A 16096-nucleotide genomic window follows, 5' to 3' on the forward strand; every position below is an offset into this window, starting at 1 on the left:
CACGAACAATAGGAAAGCGGGCCATATGTGTGTTAAGTTCTTGTGCACTCGAGAGGGCCAATTTTTTTAATGGCAACAAATGGCGGCAACACTTAAAGTGTTCAACTGGTTCGCCCATTCAAATCCTCCAAGGGGGAAATGTGTATTGCGAGCACTGTTGCTTTTGTTGTTTGTTTGTTAGTGCAGTGATCGTTTGTTATTTGAATAGTAGTTGTAGTTGTTTTTATTATTGTCGCATTTTATGGTAATGCTCGTAAATATGGGCACGCGCTAATAAGGACTTGTACACGCGATTGCTTACAAGACGGAGTTCTGCGCGAGAGTGTATGTGTGTGTGTGTGTGTGAGAGTTTTATTTTTAAATGGAGTGGTATAGATTGGCAGGCAGACAGACGGAGCACGATGGTGCGTGAGTGATCAAATTTAGCGATTTTGTTTTAATATATTGGATTAGCAAACTAATTAGGGAATCTTTAATTCTTTTTCGAGGTAGTTTATCAAAATCTTAACTTTTAAGTCATAACTACTTAATTTTAGCAAGCATTAGCTTTTCAAATATTCYTGGTAGAACTTTCATTAGAAGTTCGACTATCAAAATTGATATGGGTGTGTGACTTCGCTAAATGACGCCTAAATGTAGGCAAGAATTTTTTTTACATACCCTACATTAGGGAGAAAGGAAAAAAGGGATCGGAAAACATGAGTATAAGTTACTTTAGGGATGTTTTGTTTCATAATATAATCTTCTACTTCTTGCTATGCCTTGAACATCGTTTGCACACGTTCTTTTCTTTTCAAGACGCTGTCGATTTGAAAGATTCGTCGATATCGGATCCCTTTTGAATGCATTTGTCATATAAACTGATGTATCTAAGTCAAGTTCCTGTATGGAAAACTTTTTTATTTGCTAAGGTATGATCAGAAAATTTTTTGCAGATTATTACCCAAGACAATGCTATAATCTGCGAACAAATTGTCCAGATCAGTTCGCTATAGCATATAGCTATCATACAAAGTGACTGATCAAAATCGAGTTCTTGGGTTTTATTTGGCAATATATCTTGACGTTATTTGGTATGCATTATTGTCCAAGGGAACGCTACGGTCTCCGAACAAAGTGTTCACAGAAAACTCTTTATAAAATATAATTTTTCTGATATAATTAACCTTAATTCGTCTTGAATAATATAATAAACCACGTGCCGGGTAAGAATCAAAAAACGTTTGCGGTTGGATCTACTCCGATCGGTACGTTTCGGGATTTTTTATACATACAGTTACTATAGGAAATGCACCCATGATAGGTATTATAGCTTCGGTGGAAGTTAACATTTTCTTTCTAATTTTCCTTTTTTCTTTGACAAAATGGCACACTGTTCGGCGCTTGTGTAGTAAATTTTATAGAAATTGATTTTACAAAGGAGTTTTACTGTAAATTTATGCGAGCTTTGGAAAAGCTTATTGCCAATTGACTGCACCGTATTTATGGTCGTTAAAAGTGAGGATGATAAGTGTCGGTTTATTTGCGAACACCGATGGTGCTGAAGATTAGCAAACTGACTTCTTTACATAAATGGCTGTGTTGGTTTATGCAACATACTAAGAGATCCATACAACAAGTAAGTCAATTGTAATGGAAAAGAATATTGGAGGTAAGTACAAAAGTCCAATATTTCTTCTCTCTATTAAAGAGAGTCTAATTGCGAATCTTTGGGTCAACATTTTATGTCTGCGTATAAATGTATCTGTTACATAATTAAAGTGACTTAGTGCCCAAAATATTAGTTGTGGCGAGTTAATCCAGTACCGAAGCCCGATAGCCTTAACATTCTTGTTAGGACGTCTCAGATATTGTGGCATTTTGAGTCTTCGGGAATGATTTTACGCAGTTTACGCAGAAGATATAGATATATAATTGAGCGATCTAAACAAATCTGGAAAATCTGGTAAAGCTCTACTTTCTCGTGGTCACATTTCAAGGAAAATCACGAAGTTTAAAACCCGTAATTTGTTATTTAGGGCTAAGAGACTTAATGACAATAATTAGAAAAACATAATTATTTAAGGTGTTACGCTAATGTCTGAGTTAAACGGATTAGTGCTTCCAATAAATGTTTCGAAACTTTCCTTCGCAAAAAAATATTGGAAACTTGGTGTTGATAATAAAAGATCTGACCTTTAAAGCATTTTCACATCGAGTCATTTTAGGTGGTAATTTATAATTGCAGGCTGGAGAAACGAGTCAAGTCAATAATAGGAAATCTAGTCAAGAATTGGGCACCTCGAGCGTGTCTGGAGTTCACTCAGAAGAAAACGGACATCACTTTTACTGGATGCGAGGTCACAAAGGCATCGATCGCAATGAGATAGAGATTCCTCTCATGTGCAAAGCGGACCGGATAACACTTCGAGAGCTGAGTTCGCTCCACCTTCCGCAGCTTTCAGCTTACCTAGCAGCCAAAGCTTGCTACAGTATTGCACGTTTACCACCAAGTATTGAACCAAGCAATTATCAAACCGTAAATGTAAATACCCAAAGCCCTTACCCAGGCCAATTGCTGTAGTTTGGTGAAGTTGGTCAGCGCTACTTGAAGTTCAACCTTCTGCACTTCCGTAAAATTATGCATTCTAATGAAATTCAGCTTCGGCAATCTGCGGCTCATTTGCTATGCCACTCGTCTATGGCAAACCGCAAGAGCAGGCGCGAGCACGTTGGACACGTTTGGAAATTTCAGAAATTTCTGCCTGACCAAACAGCAGTTGCATGAGTGTCTGTGTGTATGTTACCTAGAACTAGCAAGTAGTGTAGTATTGAACTCAGTTGGAATTCGTTGCACCAGAAGCTGTAATGACTTTCACATGGAAAGTTCTTTCAACTCAAGCGAGCTGTGTGGAAAACCGTACCATATTTGGAGCTGGTCAACGATCGGAGCAAACGAACTGAGAACTGTTAGCTTGACGGCGCACACCAGTCGCGCTATCGCTGACAGATCGATCGCACATTTGACGCGCTCGCACGTCACTGCGCATCTCGCACTTCGGCTGAGTGGAGGTGAGGCGACGTTAGTGCCATGAATATATAGTAGATATATACATATACTATACTATACATATATACTATATATACATATATATATATATATTTGTTTGCTTGTATAGCGTGCCGTTCATATTTGCACATAAACTTCTCACTGCGATCGATCATTTTGTTCGTGCCGCAGAGTTGTTGGCAGGCAAGCAGGCACCATATTAAGCAGCAGCAAACTGCCAGCAACAACAGAAACACATTTGCAACAACAATATGACTGCCGTGTCTGTCTGCGCGTATTGTATTGCCATAAAACACCGGCAACAACAGCAATTGCATATAAAATAACAACATCTGCTGCAGAAATAACAACAACGTCAAATTCTGGAGAGCAGCAAAAAGACGAAAAAGCAGCGCGTCATAAACAAGGAATTGTAACAGTTGCGGAAGACGCATGCAATTCTTTTTATTAAAAAGTCTAATAAACAAGAATTTGAAGAATGTGTTGGCGAATGCGCTGTTGTAGGAGATAGTTTGTTGTTTTTGTTGTGGTATGTGATAATATTGACGAATTGTGCCACAGTGAAGCTCGACCTGAAATTTTCAACAATATGACCGTAGTTAATTCGCCGTTACAACAACTTTGAGAAGTTACTTCAAACAATAAAATCAGTGGGCCAATACTTTTGAAAGGACTGAACTGCTTGAGATGTTTATAAAACTTCGGTAATGTGTTTTAATCCAACTGAAGATCAGTCTTGCATCTGATGCGGATCCTCGGTCAGATCATCGCCTTAAGTTTAGACCTTGTTATCTGAGATATCAGACTTCGTCATCTCCACGACATTTGGTTTCATTAAGCTGAGGCCAGTTACCACACATCGCATCAATCAAGGGATTTATATGTTCGATGAGCAGATAATTTGAAGTCTTTGGCCGGTCGATTGGCTACAAAGATCATTTAATATCACACCATTAGACTTTTTCCTTGGGGTTATGTAAAGTCCAAGCTCTATGCGGACAATCCTCTTTCGATTCAGGCCTTTTAACAAAAAATCACAAGTGTCATTCGCCAAATACCAGTCGAAAAGCTCGAATGGATGAACCATCTGAGACATAGCTGCGACCAATATTTGAAAGAAGTGCTCTTCAAAAAATTAATATCAAAAAATATTTCTTCGAATGAAAATAAAGATTCTCCATTAAATTTGAAGTTGCTGTGTTTTTTCTTTAAACAAGTGGGGAACCTCGAAGTGGATATTCAAAGTTTGAGGATGGCACTAAATAATATTTGGTTCCGCTAAGAAACTTCTTTATTTCTTGAAATTGCAAGAGGAACTGCAAAGAAATAAAGAATGTGCAAACTCTACTGTCTCCATAAGATGTTCTCTTTTTTTTATCTCTTTTTGACATCAAAGTTACAAAATTTATCGGAAACATCAGAAGTTAAATAAGAGTTAGTTATGAAGAGAACTTACTTTTCGAAAAGCCGAACTGAGGAATAAAGCTCAATTTACTCTTGTAACAGATTTGAGAGATAAAGGGAGGCCTTTGTATTAACTTTAGAAGACCAAATGAATTCGAAATTGACTGTTTTACAACCCTAAATCAAAAATGGAGCAATGGTATTAGTAACGAAAAGTCCAGACAAGCGGAGTATACCTTTAAGAACGTATTCTCTTCACAAGTGTCGTAACATACATATCTTGATCTAACATACGACAAGAGGCGTACGTGGATAGATCGCGTGAAAATCAAGAGAACCCAGCTCAGATTTAGCTCTGCACAGCTGTATTTGCTCCATCCAGCGTCGGTCTGAAAAACAAACTGCTCAGCTCAGCTGAATAAAATTTTAGAGCTATTAGAGCACCCTCTTTTGTAAGAAACGATGTCCTCCATCGAAAGCTGAACGTGCGTACAGTTTCAGCTCGAATAGCTAATATAGATTTTAGATGAGATTCCTTCTAATGAAAAGACATTTAAAGTTCAAGTGGCAAGTGGTACCAGTTATTGAGTTTGATTGTAGCTTAACTGGTAGTAGCAAAAGCTACAAGGTTTGACCGGTGACTTACATCGGGGCCTCCGGGGCGTAATAAATCCTTGGAGTTCACTCCAACCTGCTCATTGGGTTTGACTCTTTAGGGATATTCGTTGTGACTGTGGTTGCAAATATCAGAATGGATAAGAGGATCCATTCAGCAAATCGAATGTTTCGCAGACAAATTTTGCAGCATATTTCATCAATTCACGCCCACTGTACCGCCGGAATGAGCAATTGTCGTATTTCCCATTGTTTGTGATGGGAAAACTTTGCGGCTAACTTGTTGCTGCCACAAATTGGCAGCAGCCATAATAGAGTAGACATGAGTGCACATAGAGTTGTATGTGCGATTGCGCACAAGTTGATAGTACATACATAACACTATTGTATATGCAGTTGTTATTAGTTGAAAATATGTATATAAATAAAGAAAAATATTTGCGCTTTGTTGCTGCAAACGGTGCGCAAAGGGTAACTTACCGTTTCTGTGCAATTTCTGACGTCCGACGTCCCTGATGCCATGACCATTACGGCCGCCGCCACCATTGTTGTTGTTACCACCACCGCCACCACCACCAGCAACACCGTTGGCCATGCCGTTACGGCCATTTTTCTTCTTTTGCTGCTGCTGCTGTTGCGGCGCCGTGGCACGTTTGTTTGTGCTGACAGCGAATGCCGATGTTGCTGCCTTTGTGGCCGCAACCGTATTTGTGGCATCTGCCAGCGCAATATTGTCCGCAACAAATTCATCGCGATTTATGTTGCTCTCGATGGGCAGACCACTTTTGGTTTTACGATGTGCTGCCCGATGTGTTTGCGTCGCTTGTGGCGCATGTTGTTCGCGTTGTTTACGCGATTTTTCATGCTTGTGTGATTTGTGCGGCTGCAACTCTTCCTGTCGCCTGTGTTGTTTGTGTTGCTTTTTGCGCTTTTGTGCGCGTTGTTTTTGCTGGCGGCGTTGCTGCGCTGTCAGCTCTGGCTGTTGGCGTTGCAACTTCTTCGCCGCAACATGACTGCGCGCCAACAACGCTTCCACGTTGGACTCATCGTTTGCCGCTCGACTTGTGTTCAGCGGCAGTGGCGTCTCCGCGTACCCGCGCAGTAGTTGCGCGGGCGCGAGGCTATGCAGTTGCTGATGCGCGAGTTGTTTATGTGTGTTTGTTGTTGTTGCCGCATGTGTGCTTGCGATGTGGCTGTTGCAGGATACGCTGAGCAGTATGACACAGGATAGCAGGAGCGACCAACGCGGAGGTTTATTTTCTGTTCGGTGTGAGTTGTTCTTGTTTGTTGGGAGATGCATTTTTGTCAGCAGTGGTTTTGTTGTTGTTAGAGGCAACATTTTGAATTTTGTATTCTTTTGGAATTTCAACATTTGTACAGCATTTTGTGTTTCATCACTTTCACTCGCTCTTTTTGTATACAACTTTTTTGAAAATATTTTTTTTTAATAATTATTAAGCACTTTTTTTAACGTTTTTTATTCACTTTGGCAACCCTGCGCACGCATTATATATTTTTTAATTTTTTCTGTGCACAGAGAATGTAATAAATGACATAAATGGAGAGCAGTTATATCACACATAGTTTAGCTAAGACACACACCACGAAATTTCGCTGGAGCTAGTCTCTGCTAAGTCTAAATTAACTACAATTAAGAGGTTAAAAATTACGTAATATAAATCACACTATTGTGCTTGTTAATCATATCATCATATTTATTAATGTTTTCGTATTAAAAAATCCATAGCTCTTGCAGACAGTCACTTAATTTTATAAATTATGAAGCTATTGATGTATTATATATTTACAAAACAATTTAGCTAATTGACTAAATTACCCAGCTATCACAATTGCCCCCAAGAGCGAAACCTATGAGAGTCTTTAATGAAACGCTTTCAGCAGCAAATATTAGGTTATGTTCACAAAACTAGTATTTGTTATTATAATTTTTGGTTACATTCATTAATCTCTTTGAATATAGGCTTAAAAAAATATAAATTATGTAAATTGGGACTCTTGGCTAATGCACTTTTAATTCGTCAACTATTAAGTGATTAAATTTCAAGGTTGAAATGGAGAGCATGGGAAATGGGTTAAATAAAAAAGTTTTCGAACTACTTCACTGCATATTGATAAAGTATTAAATCGTTTGTAACCAAATTCACGGCTTCATCAAATGGATAATCTGGCCTACAAAGATTAATTAACTCTATTTAACTTAAAAACTGGTTAGCTTTGCAAACTCATAAAGCTTGATAATATTTTAAAATTGTCACATATTGGAAACAATGCTGATTTGCATCATGTTCGGTTAGCAAATCCGAGCGTCGGAACCTTTCCTTTGTTATACCGCTTTATAATATTTAGGAAAGGATGGTAGAGAACTGATTGAAAGTTGGAGAATACACAAAACTTCATCTGCGACTGACTCAGATCATCAGCTGGATCAAGGTCAAACGATATAACATTAGTTAAGTAAACTGAGTATTTGTAAAAGCAAACGACCGAAGCTTATTTGTGGATTTAAAAATGAATCGCAAACTCCGCTTGAAGAATATATAATTAATCAAAAAATTTACTATCAGAAAACACAGGATATCCAATATACTACTTGCTTTAAACAAGGTTCATTTTGGCGCAATAATATGTTTTCATTCTGGGCATTGTCCAATGGGCATTCAATTGGTAAGACTAAACACCTCATCGGACGCAAATTGTCAAAGGTGTATGGAGGAAGTATGCAAGACGAGCTCAGTTCATTTGGACAGAAGTAGAGGTAATATTTTCAAAAGACAGATCACGCATGAGTCGTCAGGCTGTCATGTTAGTTTTGTTCACTATTGTTTGGTATTTCAACATGAAAAGACTTACGCCTGAACAACGTTTACAAACATCGCATTAACCTATGCATGTATTGAGAGAATAATTGGGTGAGCAGATAACTTCATGATTTGCGTCAGTCGTTTGGTCATCAAAATCGTGTGATATCGCACCATTAAACTTCTCCTATAGGGATATGTTAACACTAAAATCTATGCGAACAACCACTCTTCGACTCAGGCTTTGGACCAAAACATCACCCGTGTTATTCGCCAGTATCTCGAAATGGATCTTTATAATGTGTATAGCAGCAATACAAACCGAACGATCTGAATAAAGTGCCTTTTCTTTTTCGTTTGACGAGATATCTTCAAGAAATTTGGCATGAGTTATTGCCTAAGACACCTGTGCAATCGCTGGACAAGTTCTTCAGGTAGTAAAGGTATTATGCTTCAGTCTAAACGAAAATAGCGGTTTCTTGTTCGGCATTTCATAGGTTCATTTCAGTACATAAATTCGATACGAGTATTAGTTTGGTGGCACCCCCAAATGTACACATTCCTTAGTTTTCTTGTAATATGTTCATTTTTGGGATACCGTTGAGGTTGAAAGATTGCTATATTGAATTGATTTCTAGTATTAATCTGGATCAATTGTTTCGCAGTGTTACTAGATTAATGCCGGTATTCTGCTTGATACGATTGTCTCATGTCTCTAATTTGTCACTATAGTAATTTAGTGATTCTGCTAGTCAGGATAAGGCATAAGGATCACTAAGAGGCATATATTTTACACTTAAGATCTGTATATCACTAGCCGTTCTAGTGGTGGGAAAAATATGCGTTATGTTTCTGGGTATATTCATGGTAAAAGCAGATGTTCGTATGCAGTTCCCATATATGATTATATGGCGAATAAACCAATATTTTCAACATATTTGTATATTTTTAAATTGTCATATAAAAATATTGGCTTCTTCGCTTTATAAATAAATGGCTTCACACATATTCAAACTTGCGAAGAAAATCGATTTTAACTAAGGATTCAGTCATTTTACTTCTTTTATCCGCAGAAACATTTCAGTATATATTTTTATTTGCACTGAAAGTTTTATGACTTCACAAAATATTACGCTATTATATTACTTTTTCATAATAATAAGCTCTTTCTCATAAATAATTTCCGGTAATTATATATTAATAACTAGTAAATAACAAGAAATTGTTTTTTTTATTATTTTTCTGTTTTTTGTTTTGATTTTTCCAAGCAAATTTCTGGCCTCAATCGTAATTTTTAATTAAAATTTCAAAATTTAAATTTTTACTGCATAATTTTTTACTGCTCATTAGTATTCATGTTATGACCCAAACTTCAATTAACACTGTATTTTTGATTTTCGTGATATTACATGCACTCCGCTGACACTTAACATTTAATTGACACCAACGACAAAAAATAGTGTTTAAAATCCTCAATTAATACCGAAAATATGAATTTGAACGGAACTGCTGCCATTCGGTTTGCCAGCGCACGTCAAAACTTTCCGGCGACGCAGCAAATTGGCGCAGAATGCGCAACGCAAACAAATTCTACGCAATAAGAAGCGGAACTTCTATACGCTGCACATACAAACGCAAGAAGATGAACGCATAGAAGGCACAAATACAAAAATATTAACAACTTCCGGTCGAATGCGACAACGGCAACGACACTGACGTTTGCTTTTGCACTTCACTTCCCTTCGCTTTTCGCACTGGCACACACTCTAGAAAGGGCTAAGTGAACACATGTCAATATGGTATATTGGTGTGCCTGTATGTGCTTGCAACTATTTTTACACCTTTCCAAGCCGATTGGTGTTTGCGATGCACAAACTCTAGGCCCCGAAGTCCACTTAAATGGTGTTGTTGTTGTTTCTCGTTTTATTTGCACGTGCAAACATTTTTTATAATATTCTTATTTTTTGTAATTTTTCTTTTTATTTTTTGTTTTATTTTTAATTTGTTTTTTTAATATTTTGATAATTTTTTTTTTCTCAATTTTTTTTTTCAGGTTATTCTTTTTTGTATTTTCTTGAAGAAAATATATTTTTGTTTAAACTTTTTTTTTAATCTTTCTTACAGAAAATATTGTTTTAATTAAAAGCAAAATATATTTATTATTATATATCTTCTGTCAAAATTTTTTGGTATACTTAACACTTTGATTTGTTGCAAAATCTTTTTTCAACATGCTGCCACTTTTTGTGAAGGACTGTATGTGCTGAGAAAGGGGTCACCGTAGCATAATGGGGCCGCACACAGCCTCGCGAAAAATATCGCATGCATCAGCGCGTACGACAGCGTCGGCCAAAATTAAAACGAACATAGAGACGACCGTGCCATGACGATGACGAAGCCTGTTGCGAGCGACATGGATGCAATTGCATGCTGCGACACATTTCTATTTTCGTATATCCTCAGAAAAAGGGCTATGAAAAAATGCACCTCATACACTGATGAGATCTGGCGCCCCCAGTAGCAAAATTTATTTTTCAAACTAACTATGCATTTTTTGATAAAAACTATATTCTCAATTAGCTGAATATATTTGTTTTGCAAATAATATATATTTTTAACTTAACAAATTTTTTAGCATAAAAACTGCCCAAAATTCACTTTACACATTTTCTAAAATTTACGCTTTGTATACCTTCAATTACAACAACACATTCATATGTATATTTTTTTTCTTTTCCCAAAACTTTACTTTTTCGTTATTTTAGGCATATTTCTATTTATCACTATTGCGCACACAAAACTCAAGCAATTATCACATCCAACTTACTTTGCATAATTTCTGCACTTTCTTATTATCAATTTTGTTTTCACACTGCCATTTCCATATATCAAAACACAAATGGAAAAAAAATTCTTTTGTTAAAACGCGCGTGCACTTCTCTTCGATTGTTTTCCGTTTTCACATCCACTCACTTTGAGTCACCACGTAGAACTGACGCGCTATTCACCAGTCTTCGACGGCAGTGCCTTCGATTTCGTTTGCTTCTTTGATGATCTTTGGCAATGCACACTTATCAATGCCAGTCAATGCTGCAGTTTGGTGAGTTTTCTACTGCACTGTCCGTGCATGCGCTGGCATGTTTGTTTGTGTTCGAACATGCGTGCGTTGCGCCAGAAGATAATTAGCGGTGTTACTCACCACATTTAGTGCAATGCAAACCCAAACTTGCTCGGATGTTCGTAGGTGAAGTTGTGGTTGTGTGCTTGAAGTTTGACAGCTTTATGTACAAATATTTTGAAGCTTTATGAAGGGTTTTAAGTGATTTATGTAAGTTATTTCCAAATATTTCAGGATTTGGGTTTCCTACTATAGTTTCTCTTCAGTATTAAGAAATCAGGGAGGCAAAACAAAATGTTGGCCACCTTTCATCATTTTAAACTTTGCCAAACAAAAGTCATCATTTTTAGTACAGGGAAGAAAAATGTTCATTCTAACTTACCCTTTGCCTTGTTTTCGTCGCTTCGTTGACAAATTATGAATAATCAAAACGAAGAAAGTTGTCAGTGAATAGGCCATAATACTGTATGCCGTTAGCTCTTTCTGATATTAGGAGTTTATAGCTTTGACAGGAGCTTGCTATTTGGAAGTCCCATTTTCGTGGAATCTATCAATTTGATTACCTCAGTTTTGTTAACAAACTCTAAAGTATTGGTCAAACTGTCTCCTTCCTTAGAGTCTTTATCTCGAGTGAATATAATGATATTTGTAAATTCGAAGCAATGTTAACAAAATAAAACTTAGCAAAACAACGGTATATAAAAGTCGCTATGGTTCATCTTCTTTTAAGATAGTCGAAAAAAATTATTCTACGCGCATCCCAAAATATAGACGCCACAACATTTCCAGCTGTTCAACTTTACCACGTTTTGGAGCGGGTTCATCGTGTGCAGTCCACTCGGAAGATTGTCGATTGGACTTCGGAACAAAATGATGGAGCCATGATTCATCCATTGTCACATATTGATGCAAAAACTCGGGCTTAGTGCGCTTCAACATCTGGAAACACTGCTCCGAAACATCAACTCGTCATTGTTTTTGGTCAAAAATGAGCTCCCGTAGCATCATAGAGCTCACTAGTATACAAATAATTCCAACGATGTGATATACTCGTTCAGATGCTATGGTTAGAGTGCCTGCTATCTCGAACATCATCAATTTACGGTCATCCGAAAAATATTTTATGACGGTTGTTTTTCCTAGTGCAGTGTCCGCAAACTCTTTAATAAGGCAAGTTTGTTCGCCCTTCAAAAAGCAATATTTTATCAACACGAGATCCGACTGTGGACCTTATAGTGCAGAAAAGATAATCTGTCGAAATTAACGAGTTGCCGCAATGTGTCCATGTTTTGACGTGAAGTATGAAGCGTTGTATCGTGTAGTTGAAAATAGAGATCATCCGCCTCGAATTTATCAAATTTCCGGAAAAGAGTCGGTCGACAGCCTATTATGGTGCTCGCTATTAATGATAATGAAAGAAATAAAACCCGATGAAGCCGCCATATCACAATCTGTACCAAACTACTAGACTATGTGACTCTTTTTTATCATCACTATGAAGATAATTTTTTGGACAGATTTTTTTTGTACTAACTTACTATATATTAGTATCTCATAAGTATTTCTCTATTTACTTTTACTCTCTTACTCTCTACAACTGGATTATGATCTCTCACGTATATTAGAAATAAGATAAGCAACTAAGTGGTAAAGTTTATCTAAATGATATCAAGAAAACTGATGCAGTTCTTCAAATATTATGAAAAATCAGTCATTTGGCAGCAGCTGACTGGAACAGCACTACGAGGCATTGAGAGAAAAAATACCCGATCTATAATATTAATGGAACTTTTTTCATAATCTTCCATAACTTTTCAAATATATTTTTTTATAAATAGTTCAAACGTGCATATTTTTTCGTAATGAACGCTTCAGAATATGTAATTGGAGGTCTGGCTGCCATGGGTGCGACAACTTTCACCAATCCAATCGATGTAAATCTGGAGATGAAATTATTAAATAAATAGCAAGTAACAGTATATTTTTTCGGAAAGGTCGTTAAAACACGCATACAGCTACAGGGTGAGTTGGCGGCACGTGGCACCTATGTTGTGCCGTACAAGGGTATTTTGCACGGTATGGTCACGGTGGTGCGTAACGATGGTTGGACGGGTTTACAGAAGGGGCTGGTGCCGACCATGTACTTTCAGTTCATCGTAAATGGTGTGAGGTGGGTGACGTAAGCTGGTTGTATTAAAGTAAATTTGTTGAAACTAGTTTGATACTATGTGGTTTTAAACTAGTTCGAGACAAGTTCTTTTGGAATTAGTTATTTTGAGACTAGTTAAAATGTTTTTAAATTTATATTAATTATAGTATATTTCTTAAAACTAGTTTGATCTAGGTGCTTTTAAACTAGTTAGAGACTAGTTCTTTTGGAACTAGTTACTTTGAGATCGTTAAAAAAATTACAACATTTCGTAAATGTTTTCAATAGATTGGGCATCCATGCCAGCGCTGCGAATATGGGTTGGACACGCAATAAAAATGACGAGGAGTCTTTCGGCTTGAATCTGTTCTGGGGTGCCGCCGGTGGTGCGCTAGGCGCGTACTTTTCCAGTCCATTTTTTATGGTTTGTATAAAAATAAAAAATTTTTAGCTAACACTGTCAGACTATTTCATATTTTCTGAATGTCAAACGTACATACGTTCTAGATAAACAGTCACAGATAACGAGACGTAACATTAGCTTTGGCTAGATAACCATGTGATAATCCGAAAGATTTCATTCACTTATCTATTTATTTATTTAAAAAGTGTGCGCAAATAGAATGAAGTTCCATATTTCGGCATTTTACATCCCGCAGATAAAGACTCAACTGCAATCGCGCGCATCGAAGCAAGTCGCCGTCGGCTATCAGCACGAACACACGGGCATGCTATCAGCGCTCCGCACAGTCTATCGACAAGGCGGTATCTCTGGATTATGGCGCGGCTCTACAGCTTCCATTACGCGCGCCTCAATCGGCTCCGGCACTCAATTGGCGACATTCGGTCCGATCAAGTCATTTCTGCGCGAAAAAAATCTGATCGTTCAGCCGGCCTTGAATTCGCTCTGTGGTGGTTTCATTGCCGGTTGTTGTGTAACTGTGGCCATGACGCCGGCGGATGTTATGATGACACGTATCTACAATCAGGGTTTGGATGCGAATGGTAAGGGTCTCTTGTACAATGGTTGGTTGGATTGTTTTATGAAGACCGCCCGCGCTGAAGGCCTTTATGGACTATATAAAGGCTATTGGGCGAATTATGTGCGCTTAGTGCCGCACTCGGCATTGACGTTGTTCTTCTTCGATGAACTTATGACTCTCAAAAATAGATTAGGTATTAAATTCTAGTATCTTTGAAGAATGTCAAAAAGTGGACAAATAAAATAGTCTTCTATCGCAATGTGCAAATTTTTGATGTGGTTGGAGAGGTTGGAGAAAGTATCCTCTATAGTTATTGGAAATAAATTTATGTTTTCGAACATAGATCATTAGCCATCCTTAAAAACTTGGTTGACTTGGTTGATTAAGAGTTAGTAACTGTAGACGTCGAAAATATGCCAACAAGACATGTCGCTGCTGTTCTAAACGGTCGATTTGGCAAAACTGAAAAATATTCTCATTAAAACTTCAAACAACAAGGTAACGTTACATAGTCTCAGATATTGAGAAATCTATATTGCTTTACCACTTGCCGTCATAAAAACTCTTTAATCGGTTTGTCCACTTTCACTTGGTGGTCCACACATAGGACGCGGTATGAATGGATATTTTGTTCAGAGACTACTTAAAACTTGAAGAATTCTTCAATTCAGGAAATGTATCGCTGCAATGAGTCAGATGCCTCTAAAGGCCCTGTGTCGCTTCTGCGACCAGGAGACAGAGGCATCAGAGCTCATAATCCTTGTTTATCCCACAATGGCAAGGAGTCAGGTTGTCGGGAAAATAAATTCGGTTTGAGAACATAACACAACCATTCATCCAGGAGCTTTACCAAGCTTAAGTGTGCCCGCACAATAGACGCTGAAAGCCGAGAATATCGTAAATGCGTGTGTTTTGTAAGTGGGAAAATGTGCTGAGCTCGACTTTAAGCGTTCACTTTACGAGTACCCTATTGGACTCATCTGGGCTAAATAAAGTGTTTGGGGAACAGCAAAGTCTAACAGATTATGGGTCGTAGTACCGCAACTCTCAATCTCATGTAATCTAGGTCAAAGGTTTTAATCACATTCTAAAGACGAGTCCATTTTGGACTGACTTTTTTTTAACAATATCTGCGAGCCCCCTTAAATCTGTTTTATAAAGCTAAGAGACTTATCTTTCAACGAACCACATAGTTGTGCATACAAATTGCATGCTCGTACGCAACGCATTTGCAACGTGTTCTACCTGAACGTGTTGCAAGCAAAAAATCCACAACAAATATTTGCCAGCCGGCGTTTTGTACCGATGAACTTGTTTTGTTTACATTTTAGTAGACGCCGTTTTGGCATATTTGGCGCAGAGACTGAACATGCAGGTGTGGTGAGTTTCACAAGCACCCGCACACAACCATACAAGCACACGCACATGCGCTGACAGATCTCGCATGGCTTTACCTGTTGCTTGCAGATCGCCGAGATATCCCATGGATTTAGTCAAAAATGCTGTTGCGTCTGATCGCTTGCGCCGGTTTCGCTGAACGATAGTAGGTATTGATAAGTGAGATTTTCACGAGCGCACACCTACAACAACAAACACATGTGTTGAGACAGTTACATTTGCAGCGCATGCCTCGGCAGTCATGCTCAGTCAATTGGGGTTTTTCCCATACTCAGATGGTGCAAGAAGTGTGAGGGCATAATTTTGTGTGTCAACTACGAACAAGGCAGCAGGCACTTTGTCGTCCTGTGTGCATTTCACGCTTATCACAGTCGCTGTTCTTCTACTTTTGTCTTGTTTTTTGTTTTTTGGATTTTGTTTTTTGATTTCTTCAGCAGTTTCTATGAAGGTGGCGGCTATATTCTCCTTTTAGCTGTTACTTACAAATTTATTACCATTCAAAATCAGTTTACAAAAACAAAAAGGCAGCACAATAGGCATATATATATGGCACATTCCTCT

General features: G+C 37.8%; 2 protein-coding genes across 3 annotated transcripts in view; one reads left to right on the top strand and one right to left on the bottom strand.

Annotated features, from left to right (window-relative positions):
• The window catches only part of LOC108967890 (laminin subunit alpha-1), a 226321-nt gene extending 215461 nt beyond the window's left edge, over window positions 1-10860 (bottom strand). For both annotated transcript variants that reach the window (XM_018931549.1, XM_018931551.1), the window contains exons 1-2: window positions 10715-10860; window positions 5549-6713 (exon numbers count right to left, since the gene is read on the bottom strand). In XM_018931549.1, the coding sequence (XP_018787094.1) occupies window positions 5549-6440 (892 nt within the window). In that variant the 5' untranslated portion in view covers window positions 6441-6713; window positions 10715-10860. The remainder of the gene's footprint in view (window positions 1-5548; window positions 6714-10714) is intronic.
• A 1870-nt stretch (window positions 10861-12730) lies between these two features.
• Window positions 12731-14375, top strand: LOC108967829 (solute carrier family 25 member 35-like). Its single transcript, XM_018931454.1, has 4 exons — window positions 12731-12939; window positions 13000-13175; window positions 13443-13578; window positions 13814-14375. Exons 1-4 carry the CDS (start codon window positions 12868-12870, stop codon window positions 14342-14344), a joined length of 915 nt encoding a protein of 304 aa, XP_018786999.1. The 5' UTR covers window positions 12731-12867; the 3' UTR covers window positions 14345-14375.
• The last annotated feature ends 1721 nt before the right edge of the window (window positions 14376-16096 follow it).

The sequence above is a fragment of the Bactrocera latifrons genome, unplaced genomic scaffold (assembly GCF_001853355.1).
Source record: "Bactrocera latifrons isolate USDA-ARS-PBARC rearing strain unplaced genomic scaffold, ASM185335v1 scaffold_2, whole genome shotgun sequence".
NCBI classification, from domain to species: domain Eukaryota; kingdom Metazoa; phylum Arthropoda; class Insecta; order Diptera; family Tephritidae; genus Bactrocera; species Bactrocera latifrons.